The sequence below is a fragment of the Mustela putorius genome, unplaced genomic scaffold, assembly GCF_011764305.1.
Source record: "Mustela putorius furo isolate JIRA1106 unplaced genomic scaffold, ASM1176430v1.1 tig00537350_pilon_pilon_pilon, whole genome shotgun sequence".
NCBI classification, from domain to species: domain Eukaryota; kingdom Metazoa; phylum Chordata; class Mammalia; order Carnivora; family Mustelidae; genus Mustela; species Mustela putorius.
The window spans coordinates 25,082,362-25,099,955 of record NW_025422471.1 but is presented as its reverse complement, the minus strand read 5'-3'; the positions used below and the strand labels follow the sequence as shown (position 1 = coordinate 25,099,955).

General features: G+C 38.8%; 1 protein-coding gene and 1 non-coding gene across 5 annotated transcripts in view; both read left to right on the top strand.

The window, feature by feature from the left end:
• The window catches only part of IQGAP2 (IQ motif containing GTPase activating protein 2), a 294,682-nt gene that overhangs the window by 190,790 nt on the left and 86,298 nt on the right, over window positions 1-17,594 (top strand). For 3 of the 4 annotated variants that reach the window (XM_004766845.3, XM_004766846.3, XM_045074457.1), the window contains 2 exons: window positions 2,311-2,435; window positions 13,339-13,502. In XM_004766845.3, the coding sequence (XP_004766902.1) occupies window positions 2,311-2,435; window positions 13,339-13,502 (289 nt within the window). Of the gene's footprint in view, window positions 1-2,310; window positions 2,436-10,485; window positions 10,550-13,338; window positions 13,503-17,594 lie in introns of those variants that run through there. The other variant, XM_013063689.2, reaches the window with a different exon arrangement.
• LOC123390459 lies at window positions 13,739-13,845 on the top strand. The gene has a single exon (XR_006605048.1). It is a non-coding gene; the product is annotated as a U6 spliceosomal RNA (small nuclear RNA).

The following is a 17,594-nucleotide window of genomic DNA, read 5'->3' as shown; positions in this document are numbered from 1 at the left end:
CCCCTGCCGTGTCTGCCACAGGCTTTGCCCCATTTGTTTGATGTTAGTATAGATCTGCTCAACTAAATTGGAATTGTAATCTCCTCAAAGCTTGAGAAGTCGGTTAGAAATGTGGTGTTATTGGTCTGCCCACAGCCACCAATGAAGAGGGCTCTGGGAGACATGGAGGGAAGGCCTTGGACCTCTCTGTAAGGGCGAACCACAGAGTGTTTCCTATAGCTGATGCCTGGGGGCTAATACATGGGAAAGACTTTGCAGCTCTGTTGTTTACTCCTAAAATCTCTTCCTTTGGCTACTGTTTGTTCATCTCTAAAGAAGTGATGGGCAGTGGTGGGGTTTTTCCCATGTTCATTAAGCTTTCTCATTTTATTCCCATTGGATCATCATTTAGATGTTAAGCACGTGAAATGTCCATAAAGATTTTGCACTTGCTTACAGAATGGTCTCTGTCCAAAAGGGATGCTAGGGAGTGCAAGTTGACATTTTGTTATTGTTACTCAATATTATTGTTTATGTATTACTAGTGCAACAGAGTGTTTCTTAGGCTTATAAATTTTGGTAAGGCGAAAATCTCAAATGTGACTGTTAGCCACTTTCAGGCCTGAATTTGATGATGTGTTATTCAGCCACAGATAAAAGATCATCACTACCACTTTCTATTTTGAATGTTTTTTCTCTCTCAAGCTACCCCCTGTGGACGGCACCTGCGTGCTACCATAAAGCATGCAGAATTTGGAGAAAAACGGTCACAACCAGGAAACCAGTTTTAAACTTCCTGTGGTATTACTTTTTCTAACCTCTGCTATTAGCAATCCAATGGTGTTACTCTGAAGTCTAAATGCAGGGGCATCTGGGTGGCCCAGTGGGTTAAAGCCTCTGCCTTCGGCTCAGGTCATGGTCCCAGGGTGCTGGGATCGAGCCCTGCATCGGGCTCTCTGCCCAGCGGAGAATCTGCTTCCCTTTCTCTCTCTCTGCCTGCCTCTCTGCCTGCTTGTGATCTCTGTCTGGCAAATAAATAATAAATAAAATCTTAAAAAAAAAAAAAAGAAGAAGTCCAAGTGCATAGTGAAGAAGTAGAAGTATGTGGAGGATTGGCCTTTATTTCCCTGATGTAATGCAAAAGCAAACTAAACTATTGAGTTTATCTACTTGGGTTTAGAACAGCTCATGTTCATTTATGTTTGTAACATTGGTTCTGTGATTTTTTAAATGGGGGAAAATGACTCTTAAGAAACGGGTTTCTTAGTACCATATCAAGATGGGTAATTTTCTTCCCTAAAACTTCCCCAAACAAGACAAGTAATTGAAGTGGTTGACCAAATCCTCTTTGCCAGAGGGTTGTGCATAGTGAGGAGGGTGAAGGGTGAGAAATGAGGGGCCAAGAATGCCATAGCAGTGAGCGGACACAGAGGGAGGGTTTTGGGTAGCTGCTGTGAAGCCTTAGGAGAAACGGAGAGGTGAGGACGGACTTGGTAGTATTCTCATTCACCTCCCATACTGCATCTTCAAGAAAACATACACTGAAGGGGCTCCTGGATGGCTCAGTGGGTTAAAGCCTCTGCCTTCAGCTCAGGTCATGATCCCAGGGTCCTGGGATCCAGCCCCACATCGGGCTCTCTGCTCAGCAGGGAGCCTGCTTCCTCCTCTCTCTCTGCCTGCCTCTCTGCCTACTTGTGATCTCTGTCTGTCAAATAAATAAACAAAATCTTTAAAAAAAAAAAAAAAACATACACTGAAGATGTATGTTTCTCAGCAAGGTTTCTGGATTTGTATTTTATTTGATTCCTCACTAGACCTCAAGGAAACCCAGCTGGGTTAAGCTTACAGGGGTAAAGGACTCTAAAGTTCAGATTTTGGAAGGAACAAGAAAAATAATAAAAGGAACCCTTGATACAAAGGTTGAGAACCATGGTGTTTCTAAATTTTACCACGAAAAGTTATCTGAAGCCTGAGCAGAGCCAAGGCAATGCAAAGGGATGGAAAATGAGAAACTGGGTTGGGGGTTGGGTGTGATTTCACAAAGTTGAAAACTAAGTGTTTGTTTGTTTTTTTCTTTTTGTTTGAGTTAGATATGAGGTTGGGTTTTGAGGCCCTTTCATTAAACAACATTTGTTCATAAATTATCTATCAAAAAACACCATTATACAAGGGAGCTTGCCTTGTGTTCACAACGCTGCACAAGACAATTTTGTGTGCCTTTCTGCTCTTAATCGCGTAACATCTACTTTTGGCTATGTGCCAAATTTAAGATGCATGAGATGAACAAAGAATGGATGTTGCTGATGAACACGATCGTTTTCTCTTCCACAGTTACACAAATGCACTACTCACCTTTAAACTGGAAGCCTTATCCCAAGGACAAGATAACTTAAGCTGGAATGAAATTCAGAATTGTATTGATATGGTTAATATGGAAATTCAAGAAGAAAATGACCGTAAGTATAGAACACTTCCCTTCTCTTAGTATAATGAGAGAATAAGGTGTCTGGACAACTTAGTTCCCTAAACAAGGGCTGCAAATTTTTGCTCACGGAACTTAGGAGAGCCCACCCCCCTGATAGGCAAGTATATATTTATATGTAAATTTTATGCCTGTAATACTGCACCAATGTATTACATATATTATAAAACATATAAAAAAGACATAAAAGGATAGAATAAAAATGCATAAATAGAAGTCCTCATGTTTTCTTATTTATTCATACTTCAGAGATGGATACTGTAGAAAATTCAGACTTTGAAGCACTCAACTTTGGCCTTTCATTTGGGCTTTCTAACCTTTGCATTAGGATCACAAATCATGAGGATTCACCATACATCTAGAAATTAGGAACTACCTACATGAATGTGGACAATCCCAGAAGGGTATGTCCTGAAACATGCTTTCTTGAATGTCAACTTACCTCCTTCTCATTTGCCTCTTGTTTACAAAAACAGAATGAAGAATGGGGGAGGGGGGCTATACAACTCAGCAACCAGTGTATAGTGACTACTTTTCTGTAGCACCAGCTATCAAATTCAAGTGTCATGCAGTCTTTCCCATCATAAGAACAAACCAGCACCATCATCTTTGACTTTGTCTGAGCTGTTCGATTCATCGGCAACATTTGGATTAAGATGGCCGATGGCACTGACCTCCCGTCCGTCCTCCAGCTTTGACCTGCTTTTCTAACTTGTCCTAAGTTTGCTCAAAGAGTAGGCAGATACTTCTCTCACAAGCTTGGGCTGTTCCGGTGTGTTTTGGTGAGGTCTCAGGTATGGTCTTTGAAGGCAGAATCTAACTTTGGGCTAGTAAAATCACTCTTGAAATAAAACATATGACTTTGTTACTTGATTGCACTTGCATAACTTTCTTTGCTTTCTTGACTGTTTCCTGTGAGTCCTGTGCCCAACACCAAGGTAGGGCTGCTGGTGGTGGTGGTGGTGGTGGTGTTAAACACCTAAGTCCCTAATAGGTAACAGGTGTTCAGATGTGCTGACCTGACCTCCAGTTCACAGATGTACCACTGTTGTACTGATCCCTGGACAGTTTCTTCACTGTGTCCTTTTTAGGTTATTTAAATCTCCAGTTCCACTTCTCTGATCACACAGCTCGCTGCTGCCTCTGATTGTCTTGGACGAAGGCATCACAGGAATCCCTGTGATCAGATGCTTTACATACAGCCCCCTTAGCTCTTCTCTGGCACATTGCCTTGGCAGCTGGTAGTTCTTGCCAGATGTTAGCCAAGAGGGAAGCACTAATTTGAGCAGATGTCCACTATTATCTGGTGTGGGGAGCCTGTTTCAAGTCTCAGGCCCCCAGTCCCCAGCCCCCTGCTCTCCTGCCCTGCTACTTGACCCCTAGCTGCACACTCTTTTTTTTTTTTAATTTTTCAATTTATTTATTTTCAGAAAAACAATATTCATTATTTTTTCACCACACCCAGTGCTCCATGCAATCCGTGCCCTCTATAATACCCACCACCTGGTACCCCAACCTCCCACCCCCCCGCCACTTCAAACCCCTCAGATTGTTTTTCAGAGCACACTCTTGAGTTGCCTGTACCAGTGGTTCGGGTGCTGTGGCTAATGCAACTCAAGGGTAGTACTCCTGTTTGGTTAAGCAAAACAAAGAATTGGTCCCATCTTGATTTTCTCACTTTTCCCTAGTTCTTTCAGGCAATATTCTGTCCAGGTCTGCTTTAGAGATTTCTATATGTTCTGCTAATACAACAGAGTTGTGTTAGTTCTCAGTGCTAAATGGTTGTATTTTATTCTTATTCTTCCCCCCACCTTTAATATTTAGTTGAGAGAGCAAGACTGCGAGCGGGGGAAGGGTGGAGGGAGAGGGAGAATCTTATGCAGACTCCCCGCTGAGCGTGGAGCCCCACAGGGAGCTCAATTTCACAACCCAGAGATCATGAGGAGCTGAAACCAAGAGTCAGACACTTAACCAACCAAGCCACCCAGGTTCCCCTTGACTCTCCTTCTTAACGTTGATTAAAAAGCTGGGTGAAGGATGCCATTTTGCCCCAGACTATCAAATAGAGCCTTTACTTTTTTTCAGGAAAAGCAAAACAAGTAGTATTTGTAGAATTTTAAAAAAAGAATTTTTTTGGTAGATGGATATTATTCCTAAGCAAAAATATCTTTGGATTAATAAGGGATTTATCTCTCTAAGCAGCTGTATTTCTGGTATTTTCCATGGGCTATTATCACATGGCCACTATCCTATTCCTTCTGATGATCATGTTATGAAGGGCAGTTATTTTAGAGACTTCCTTATCATATTTCCTTTCTAGAATTTGGAGAATTCAGTGCAGAGTATTTAATATCTCTGTGCTTTGGTTTGTTTAGTTATGTCAAAATGAGGTATTTCCAAAGTTCTTGACATATTGGGTTTGATATCCTATGTTTAGGTAATTAATTTAAAAGCTAAGTGAAATAATATGCCATTATGAACTGGCATGAATTGCACAATAGAGTAATTAAATCATCTGAAAAAGCTAAGGATTTTTCATGGACATCTTGAAGGTGCATTACCCTTCCCACCCCACCCCCGCCACATACTTCAAGGTCTAATCTTGTGTCTGAATTGTGATGTGGATAAGCAACTAATGGGACATGATGAATGTGGAAGGAGAGTTTAATGGAGAAGCTGCCAAATGCATTTCCTCAGACTTAGATGCTCCATCAATTTCTTACTGAAAAGTTTACTTTTCCCCATAGAACTGTAGAGGAACTTCATTTTAACTACGTAGTGTAGACAAGGTAGTTTTCTTTCTTTGAATTTTTACTTTTTTAATTTGGTAGGTACCCTTCTTTGTAGGTTACCTCATCTGGTGTCTCAAAATTGCAATCTGTAAGAGAATGCCGGCTCTTTCATTTGACTAAAACATTATAGTCTTGTATGATGGTTTTAAAAAGTGGGTCATGCCTCTGTATGCTGCCTACAAGAGATTCACTTTAGACCTAAAGACACCTGCACTTTTGAGACATGGAAAACCAGTTATCATGCTAATGGACATCAAAATAAGGCTGGGGTTGCAATTATATCAGACAAACTAGATTTTAAACCAAAACTGTAACAAGAGGTGAAGAAGGGCACTGTGTCATAATAAAGGGCTATATCCAACAAGAGATCTAACAGTTATAAATATTTCTGCCCCCAGCATGGGAGCACCCGGATATATAAGTCAATAACAAACATAAAGAAATGCATTGATAATAATACAATAATAGTATGGGGCTTTAACATCCCATTTATAGCAATGGACAGATTGTCTAAGCAGGGAAACAATGGTTTTGAGTGACACACTGGACCATATGGACTTAACAGATATATTCAGAATATTTAATCCTAAACCAGCAGAATACACCTTTTTTGAGTGCACATGGAACATTCTCCAGAACAGATCACATACTGGGTCACAAATCAGGCCTCAACAAATACAAAAAGATTGATACCATACCATGCTTATTTTCTGACCACAATGCTATGAAACTTAAAGTCGACCACAAGAAAAAATTTGAAAAGTCCACAGATACATAGAGGTTAAAGAACCTCCTACTAAAGAATTAATGGATTTACCAAGAAATTAAAGAAGAATTTTTAAAAATACATGGAAGAAATGAAAATGAAAACAAAACAGTCCAAAACTTTTGTGATGCAGCAAAAACGGTCTGAAGAGGGAAGTAGATAGCAATACAGACCTACCTCAAGAAGCAAGAAAAATCTCAGATACACAACCTAATCTGACACCTGAAGGACCTGGAAAAAGAAAAGAAAAGAAAGCCTAAAACCAGCAGAAGAAGGGAAATAATGAAGAGCAGGAGTAAATGATATAGAAACAAACAAAAAAACAGGACAGGTCAATGAAACTAGGAGCTAGTTCTTTGAAAGAATTAATAAAATTGATAACTACCAAGCCAGACTTAACACAAAGAAAAGAAAAAGGACCCAAATAAATCATGAGAAAGGAGCAATCACAACCAATATCACAGAAATAAAATTATAAAAGAATATTATGAAAAATGGTATGCCAACAGATTGGGCAATCTGGAAGAAATGGATAAGTTCCTAGAAATAATCTACACTACCAAAACTGAAACTAAGAGAAGTAGAAAATTGGGTCAAACCCATAACCAGCAAAAAAACTGAATCAGAATCAATAATCAAAAAATCTCCCAACAGGGGACCTAGCTGGCTCAGTTAGTTATACATTTGACTCTTGATTTCAACTCAGGTCATGATCTCGGGGTCCTCAGATTGAGCCCCTCCTTCGGTTCCACACTAGGCAAGGAGACTACTTGGGATTCTCTCTCTCCCTTCCCAGCCCTCTGCCCTGCCCCACTTGCACCCTGTCTCTCAGAACAAAAACAAAGACGTGAAAAAACTCAAACAAAAGTCCAGGGCCAGATGGCTTCCCACAGAAATGTTCTACCAAACATTTAAAGAGTTAATACGTATGTTTCTCAAACTGTTCCAAAAAAATAGAAATGGAAGGAAAATTTCCAAACTCTTCCTACAAAGCCTCATTATCTTGATTCCAAAACTAGACCCCACTAAAAAGGAGAGGTACAGACCAATATCCCGGGTGCAAAACTTCTTAAGAAAATACTAACAATTCAAACCCAACAGTACGTAAAAATAATTATTCACCACAATCAAGTGGGATTTACTCCTGGGTTGCAGGGGTGACTCAGTATTCACAAATCAGTCAATGGATACACCACATTAATAAAAGAAAGGGTGAATACCATATGATCCTCTCAACAGATGCAGAAAAAGCATTTAACAATTACAGCATCCTTTCTTGATTAAAATTCTTCACAGGATAGGGTTAAAGGGAATGTACCTCAATATCATAAAAACCATATGTGAAAGACCCACAGCTGATATCAGCCTCAATGAGGAAAAGTGAGTAAAGTCTCGGGATACAAAATCATTGTACAAAAATCTGTTACATTTCTATACACCAATAATGAAGCAGCAGAAAGAGACATCAAGGAATCAATTCCTTTTAAAATTGCCCTTAAAACTATAAGATACCCAGAAGCCAATCTAATCAAAGAAGTAAAATATCTGTACTCTAAAAATTATAGAACAGTTATGAAAGAGATTGAAGTTGATGCCAAAAACAGAAAAAAATTCCATGCTCATGGAGTAGAAGAGCAAATACTGTTAAAATGTCTGTACTACAGAAAGCAGACTACACATTTAATGCAATTCTTATCAAAATACCACCAGCATTTTTCACAAATCTAACACAATCCTAAAATTTTTATGGAACCACAAAAGACCCCAAATAGCCAAGCGATCTTGAAAAAGAGAAAAAAGCTGGAAGCATCACATTTCTGGACTTCAAGTTTACAAAGCTGTAATCATCAAGACAGTATGGTACTGGCACAAAAACAGACACATTTATCGATGGAACAGAATAGAAAACCCAGACATGGATCCAGTGTGGTCAGCTAATCTTTAGCAAGGCAGGAAAGAATATCCAGTGGAATAAAGACAGTCTCTTCAACAAATGGTGTTGGGAAAATTGGACAGCAACAAGCAGAAGAATGAAACTAGACCACTTTCTTAACCATGCACAAAAATAAATTCAAAATGGAGGAAAAACCAAATTTGAGACAATTTGAGGCAGGTAGCCATCAAAATCCTGGATGAGAACATAGTCAACAAACTCTTTGACATCAGCCATAGCAACTTTTTACTAGACACGTCTCCAGAGGCAAGAGAAACAAAAGCAAAAGTGAGTTATTGGGACCTCATCAAGATAAAAAGCTTCTGCACAATGAAGGAAACAATCGACAAAACTAAAAGCCAGTGTATGAAATGAGAAAATATATTTGCAAATGACATGTCTGACAAAAGGTTAGTATCCAAAATCTATAAAGAACTTAAGAAACTCGGGGCGCCTGGGTGGCTCAGTGGGTTAGGCCACTGCCTTCGGCTCAGGTCATGATCTCAGGGTCCTGGGATCGAGTCCCGCATAGGGCTCTCTGCTCAGCAGGGAGCCTGCTTCCTCCTCTCTCTCTCCGCCTGCCTCTCTGCCTGCTTGTGATCTCTGTCTGTCAAATAAATAAATAAAATCTTTAAAAAAAAAAAAAAAAAAAGAACTTAAGAAACTCAACACCCAAAAAACAAAAAATCCAGTCAAGAAATGGGCGGAAGACATGAATAGACATTTTTCCAAAGAAGACATACAAATGGCCGACAGACACATGAAAAGATGGTCACCCTCACTCATCATCAGGGAAATACAAATCAAAACTACAATGAGATACCACCTCACACCTGTCAGAATGGCTAAAATTAACACAGGAAATAATGGTGTTAATGGTGAGGATGCTGTTGGTGGGAATGCAAGCTGGTATAGCCACTCTGGAAAACAGTATGGAACTTCCTCAGAAAATTGAAAATCGAAATACCTTATAACCCAGCAATTACACTATTAGGTATTCATTCAAAGGATACAAAAATACTGATTCAAAGGGGCACATGCACCCTGATGTTTATAACAACATTATCAGCAATAGCCAAATAATAGAAAGAGCTCAAATGTCTATTGCTTGATGAATAGATAAAGAGGATGTGATATATATGTATGTGTGTATACATTTACATATAACATATATATTATATACATATAACATATATAATATACATATATAACATACATATACAATATACATATATAACATACATATACATATAACAATGGAATATTACTCAGCCATCAGAAAAAATGAAGTCTTGCCATTTGCCACCATCTGGATGGAGCTAGAGTATGTTATGCTAGTGAAATAAGGCAGAGAAAGACAGATTCCATATAATTTCACTCATATGTGGAATTTAAGAAACAAAACATGAACATATGGAAAAGGGGTAAAGGAAAAGGAAAACAAATCATAAGAAACTGGGTTTTTTAGAAATTTTATTTTATTTATTTTTTATTATTAACATATAATGTATTCTTTGTCTCAGGGGTGCAGGTCTATGACTCAACAGTCTTACACAATACACAGTGCTCACTACAACACATATCTTCCAATGTCCATCAACTGGCCACCCCATCCCTCCTACCACTCTCTACTCCAGCAATTCTCAGTTCCATAAGAGACTTTTTTTAAAAATATTTTATTTACTCAGTTGAGACAGATATACATTAGATAGATAGATAGATAGATAGAGCAAGTGAGCGAGCAGGAGCAGTGGGGAGGGTCAGAGGGAGAAGCAGATCCCTGCTGAGCAGGGAGCCTCACATGGGGCTGGATCCCAGGACCTGGAGATCATGACCTGAGCTGAAGGCAGATGCGTCACCGTCTGATCCTTCCAAGTGCCCCTCCATAAGAAATTCTTAATGATAGAGAACAAACTGGGGATTGATGGAGGGAGGTGGGGGCATGGATTAAATGTGTGATGGGCATTAAGGAGGGCACTTGTTATGATGAGCAGTGGGTGTTATATGGAAGGGATGAATCACTAATTCTACTCCTGAAACCAGTATCACACTATATGGTTAACTGAAGTTTAAATAAAAACTTGAAAGACTTTAAAAAAAAATTATTTGGAGAACAAATAGAGAGCTCCGTTCTGGATGTGTTGTTGATGAGGGAGACATCTTATGTAAGCAACAGACATTCTAATTCCTCTGTTCTACTTCTTGTATCTTGTGTTTTGATTTTGGTCACAGTAATTGAGTATCTTTTTTCTAAAAGCCATCTTTTATTTACTTTTTTATGCAGATGGCTTAGCAAATTCCTAGGGATATAGTTAGTGCTTAATGAATGTTTAATAATGTTCTCAAAAATAAACCTCTTTTCCTCTCAAAAAACTAAATAAAGAAGCGGGTCCAGGACTGAGGCTCAGCAGTGGGATTTTCCCTTTTCTTATAAACAGGAAGTGATGCAGATGTGCCCAGGGGGCTTCTGGGTAGGTCTTTCAGCCCCTATGAGGTCATTTACTATGACCTCAATGGCTTGTATTCTTAGAAACATAACAAACAAAAACTTAAACAAATGATTTCAATCAAGTCAGCTGGAATGCACTCATTCCCAGGTGATCGGCCATTAGGAACATACATTCTCTTTCTCAGACAAAATTTTGTTAAGGTCACTTTTGGATGGGGTGTTTAAAAGTATTTAGAACAGTCTACCAAAGGGACTTGGTGTCCAGAGAATGACATGAAGTAGTCTATGTTCTCTGGGTATAACTCCTACAGGATAAAATGATAATACCTTGTATGTAGGTAATAGTTACTTTCCTGAGTTCTTCCAGTGTTTTTAAGATCATGTAACTTACCTATTGGAGAAGTGTTTCTGCTTTTTCTTTAAATGTATTTAATATTCTGGAATAATTTCTGGGCATTTTAAATTATCCCTTTCCTTCTACAGATAAATCTTTTCATTCTTAGCAAGGTGTAGGTCATCCATCCGGGAGATACTTAGCTAAATATTTAACTTAATTTGAGCATCAGGATAAAGATGGTTCTTAAAAATTATAGTACTTACTCTATTATTAAGAGTGTTTCTGTGTTTGAAAAACAGCTAACAAAATGACAGGAAGTTTAGCTTTAAGAATGTTTATTTTGTAAACCCCGCTTGTTAATGTTTCATTTCTTTACTAGTTCTTATCTATCAGCACTAACCTGGGAGGCAAAAGGCCCCTGTGAGTATGTATGTGTGTGTATATGTGTGTGACCCTTGAACAATATGGATTTGAATTGCACAGGCCCACTTAAATGTGGATTTTTTTATCAGCGCATTATTATAAGTGTATTTTGCCGTGTGATTTTCATTTCTCTAGCTTATTGTCAGAGTACAGTATGTAATACATAAAAACATACAAGATACTTGTTAGTTGGTTATGTTATCGGTAAGGCTTCTAGTCAGTAGTAAGCTACCACATTCATATATCCTAAAATTGACCCATTTATCGTGTTTCTGTGGTGACTTTTATGTATCTAAGAAGCTGTACTACCATCATCACTATATAAATTCAGAACATCTTTATCACTCAAAATCGATGCTTGGTACCCATGAGCAGTCACTCCCCTAACCCTCTCCTCTCATCCTCAGCAACCACTAGTCTGCTTTGTTTCTGTGGATTTTCCTATTACGGACATTTTGTACAAGTAGAATAATGTAATGTGTGTCCTTTCATGTCTGGCTTCTTAGCATCATGTTTTCAGTGTTTCCAGGTTGAATCAGATATCCATATACTTCATATTCTTTTCTAGGTTAGATTATATGCCATTCTATAGATAGACATTTTGTTAATCAGTTCATTAGTTGATGGATATGTAGGTTGTTTCCACTTTTTAGCTGTTAAAAGTATTTCTGTAAACATTGATATATAATTTTTATGTGAACATACAATTTCAGTTCCCTTGAATGTAACTGCCTAGGAGGAGACTTGCTGGATTGGATGGTAATTCTGTGCTTAATATTTTAAGGAACTGCCATTTCCTGTTCCTACCACCAACACATGAGAGTTCCAGTTTCACCACATCCTCACGACACTTGTTACTGCTTGTCTTTTCTATTATAGCTGTCCTAATGGGTAGGACGTGCTATCCCATTGTGATTTGGGTTTGCATTTTCCTAACAGCTAATATTGAGTATCTTTTCATGTGATTATTAGCCATTTATGAATCTTCTTTCAAGAAGTGTGTGTTGAAGGTCTTCATTTTAAATTTTTTTTTTCAATGCCCAGTTTTAAGAATTTCTTATAGTTGGTGAACATGTATATAAGGTATATGGGTCTTTGTCAGATACAGAGCTTCCAAGTCTTTTCTCCCAATCTCTGTAGATTGTCTCCATCTTCTTTGGTGTACTTTGAAGCACAGAAGTTTCCATTTTTACAACATCCCATGTATTTCTCTTTTTCTTTAGTTGTGTTTCTGGTGTCACAGCTGAACTTACTGCCTAACCCAGGCCACAGAGATTTACTATTATGTTTTCTTCTAAGTGTTGTATAGTTTAAGCTTCTACACTTAGGTCTATGACCCACTGGGGGTTATTTTTTGTGTACGATGTGCTGTAGGGGGTCCAACTTCACTCTTAATGCATATGGATGTCCAGGTGTCCCATTTGTTATAAAGCCTTTGACCTGCTGGGTTGTCTTGGCACTCTTGTCAAAAATCCAATTGACCATAAGGGTAAGGGTTTATTTCTGAACTCTAACTTCTTTTCCATTGATCTGTACATCTGTCCTTAAATTACTGCCATGCAGTATTGATTAACTATAGCTTTTAGTAAGTTTTCAAAATGAGAAAATGCCAATTTTGTTCTTTTTCAACATTGCATTGGTTATTCTTGGCTCCTTGGATTTACATAGGAATTTTAGATTCAGCTTGCTAATTTCTGTTTGAAAGAAAAAGGAAGGGATTACACCAAATCTATAGATCAGCTTGAGGAGTATTTCCATCTTAACAGCATTAACTCTTTCAATCCATGAACATGGGATGAGTTTTCAATTTATTTAGGTCATCTTTATTATTTTTTTTTACATGGGGCTTTATAGTTTTCAGTGAACATATCTCGTTCTTCTTTCATTAAATTTATGCCTATGTTTTCTTTAAGTAATTTGTGTGTTTGTGATCAGAACCTATTCCAAATGGAATTTTCTCCTCCTTTTCATTTTCAGATTGTACAATGTGAGTGTGGAGAAATACACTTGATTTTCCTACATTGCTCTTGTATCCTGCAGCTGTGGCATGCTTATTTATCAGCTCTTACAGTTCATGTGGTGGGGGGTCCCCATCCCCATTCTAACTCCATCTTTGTCACAGGTGATTCTAGAGAACTTATAATGGACTGTGACTTAAGAAAACTTTTCCCCCCTAGGAATTGTAGCTGTGGGACACATCAATGAAGCTATTGACGAAGGGAATCCTTTGAAAACTTTAGACACTCTGCTGTTACCAACTGCTAAGATTAAAAATGTGGATCCAGACTACGCCCAGCACTACCAGGATGTTTTATATCACGCTAAATCGCAGAAACTCGTGGTGAGTTCCAGTAGGTTTTGTTGCTTTTAAATTTATAGAGCGCCTTGTGGAGAGGGGCTGAGAGGAAAGATTTGCTATACTCATTTTCGCTAAAGCATATGAGCTGTTTGTCCCAGCAATTGCCTATGGATCAAAATGGAAATAATGGGGCTCTTTTTATCCTTGTGTCAAACACGAGCTAGAAGGTGGCCCCAGAGCTAATTACTCCTTCTACTTAAACTATAAACTCATTAGTGGTGCTTGCTTCTGCAGAATATATACTAAAATTGGAACAATGCAGAGAAGATTAGCATGGCCCCTGTGCAAGGATGACACGCAAATTCGTGAAGTGTTCCATATTTTTGGGTTGGGAGAAGAGAAGTGGGGTGAGGGTATGTGATATGGTGAGTGCTATGAAGTGTGTAAATCTGGCAATTCACAGACCTGTACCCCTGGGGATAAAAATATATGTTTATAAAAAATTAAAAATTAAAAAAATTATGCTGAGTGAAATAAGTTAAGCAGAGAGAGTCAATTATCATATGGTTTCACTTATTTGTGGAGCATAACAAATAGCATGGAGGACATGGGGAGTTAGAGAGGAGAAGGGAGTTGGGGGAAATTGGAAGGGGAGGTGAACCATGAGAGACTATAAACTCTGAATAAAAATTTGAGGGTTTTGAAGGGGCAGGGGCGTGGGAGGTTGGGGTACCAGGTGGTGGGTATTATAGAGGGCACGGATTGCATGGAGCACTGGGTGTGGTGCAAAAATAATGAATACTGTTATGCTGAAAATAAAAAATAAATTAAAAAAAAAAGTATCCAAAAAAAAAAGTTAAAAAAAATAAAATGCCATAAAAAAAATAAAAAAAAAAAAACCTCATTGGTGGTTCACTTCTTGTTCAGAGACCAAGTCATTGCATATTTACTGAGCATATACTGTGTGCTTAGTTCCATGTGTAGCATCTGGTGGGTGTAGGAGGGGAATGACGCAAGGAACATCTAACATTTGAAGTTCTGTGTCCTTATCCTTGAGATGCTTAGAAACTGAGGCAGTGGGCATTCTCGTATAGAATAGTTATGTAACTCTGAGGGAAGTATATGTCAAAACGGGTCCTGCACAGAGTGGTGCAGGGACAGTGGATTGTTGGGGGTGAGAGTCCTAAGAGGAGTGGTCATGGAGACAGAACATGCTCCTAAAGGAGAAGGAGGAGCTGGCTTCTGGGGGCTGGAAAGCAGGAGGATGCATGCTGGGAGCACAGGCCCAGGAGCATGTGAGCATGCTTTGTTTTCTGCCTGGGAGGAGACTGACCTGACTCCTTAAAGGGCAAAGGGTTTTTTCCGCGATGCAGAGCTTATACTTACCATGGGAGGAATTCCATAGAATCTTCCCCCTCTTGGAAAGTTATCAAGAGACAAAGTTTATGGCCTCCTCCCTGAGAGTGGGAGTGATGCTCCCAGGGACCTACCCACTCATAGCTTCCATGTCCCAAAGTGCAAACCAAATTCCAAAGGTGTGGATGTTTCCCCTGTATAGGTCTTCACAACCCAGAAACTGCCTCATTGGAAACAGGAAAAGCATCTTTGCCTGGAGCAAACATTTATTGAACACACGCTATTTGCCACGTATGATGTTAAGTGCCTATAGCATACCATCTCATAGAATCATTATAATCCGTAACAGCCAGATGAAGGAAATATCTTTGTTATCATTTTACAGATAATGGAACTTAGACTATGTAATTTGTCCAAAGCTATCCAAAAAGTAATTGGTTCTGCAAACATGCCCTGGTCTGTCCGATTAAGAAACATATATTGTTGTGCATTAAGGCAGTTGAGAGAGAATGTTTACTGAAGCATTGTAATAGCAAAAGACACAAAACAACGTAAATATCCATCAGGAGTGGACCAGTTAAGTAAATTGTAGTATATCCATACAGTGAAATACTCTGCGGTCATTAAAAAGAATGAGTGAATTCATACTGGACAATCTCCAGTGTGTGTATCATTAAGTAAAACAAAAACAAAAACTAAAAACCAAAAAAATTTCCACATTCCACATGCCTCAAAATGGAACACACGCCAACTGACCATTTGTAAACATATGCTTGCATTTGTGTAAAATACTTCTAGAAGGAAACACCTTCTGGAAGGTGAAATAGAAAGCTGGTGTAGATGAGAGGTGACTTTTTTTTTTTTTTTTTAAGATTTTATTTTTAGTTACCTCCACAGCCAGTGTGGAACTCAAATTCGCAACCTTGAGATCCAGTCACGTGTTCTACTGACTAAGCCAGCCAGGTGGCCCAGGAGACTTCTTTCTTATTCTGTTGTTGTGCTGTTTGGATTTCATTTTTTTTAGAGTGCATGTATTGCATGCTAAATGTTTCTAAACTTAAAAAAACAAAACAAAAAACAGTGTAAACAACCCACAGAGGACTGTTTCCGCTGTAACTTAGTTTCTAGAATATGACCTACTGGCCCAGGCAAAGTATTCCCTTCAAAGCAGCTAACCCTCAATGCAAGTTAGTAGAAATATTTTGTCATAATGTAGCCTTGAGCAGTATACGGAAGTATTGCCTCTGGCAAAGAAAATTGAGTGGTGAGGGAAGAAGAAGAAATATTTTTCAGTATTTTAAATTTTGTACTATATACTACCTCTACAAAAATAATTTTAATAAATAAAAATTCAAATGCCTATGTTTACATGTATGTGTGTATATATGTTATATGTGTGTGTACATATATACACACATATACAGATAACCCTACACACACACATATTCTAGTCATCCCACACTACAGAACTGCCTTGTTATAGGTGAAGAAAAATATCCCCGAACATGGGGACTTCTGAGATGTTAGACTTCTGACAGGGACTGCCTTACCCCCTGTGCTTTTAGGATGCCATCAGGTCAGTTGTCCTCATTTGACCTTCACAGCGCTATGGGGCTGGGCACCTCTCACCTGATATGAGGGAATGTGAATGTTAAATTGCAAGCTAGGAAATAGGATGATAAGACTGAAACTCAAGCCTTGGGTCCCCATGTCCCAGGGAGGGTGTATTGGGTCTCCGCCTGCTATTCCCACAGATGGGGCCTTAGCCATGGCACAGGGCACACTTGTCAGCATTGAAAGATAAAATTATTTGCTTTGGAGACAGATGGGTACCATTTCAGGATTTGCTTTGTCACAAAATAACCAGAGATTTTAGTCAAATCCCTCACTCTTTGTGCTTCTGTTTCCACATGTGTCAGATAGTAGTGCCTCTCTTACAGGATTATGGTAAGGGTCAAGTGACCCTTTACACATATATGACCCATACATAATATGTCTTTGTATGTTAATGTATTTCTATTTCTGTATGTCTATGTATAGTTATGTGTAATTGCATGGATTATGAATATATATGTGTGTTAGAGTGTTCAGCATTTTGCATGGAGCTACCACAAGAAGTACTTAAATACTGTAGTAAATATTATTGGGGACCCTAATAGTTGCCCCACAGGTAAGGGCTGAGTGATGACTGTGTCGCATGGTCCTTATGAGATGTACGGATTGTTCCATCCACAAACCACAGTTAGGATCTTCTGGGTACAGAATAGAGATAGACTTGGATTCCTCTCTGCCCACAGCTACAGGAGGTTTGGCCTTGAGGTGAGCTGGACTCCACATGCCTTTCATAGGAAGGCATGTGTTCTATTTCAGCTTATTTTTTTTACATGCCCAACTAAAAATGATGTCCAATGTCATACGAGGTACATTGCCTTCTCAGTAAGAATTGAATTGCTTTGGGAATTTATTCATTCACTCAGCAGTGTGATATACAAACGCTCCAGAACGTTCCAATCTAGTGGCTGTAGGTCAAGATGGAATGTCATAGAACCTCGCCAGAACACTCAGAAGCCTTTACTGAGTGTCCATGCTTTGCCAGCTATCAGGCTTGCTTCCTAAGTCTAAGAACAGTAGCTTTAGTAGTGGAAATAAAGCATTAGATATGAACCTAAGAATCTGGGTTCTAGCTCAGGCATTAAGCCTGTGAGGTCTCTGTGTATGTTTTTAAATCTGCTTATTGTTATCTAGAAATTCCAGTTTTTGAAGGAGGTAATTCTGTGT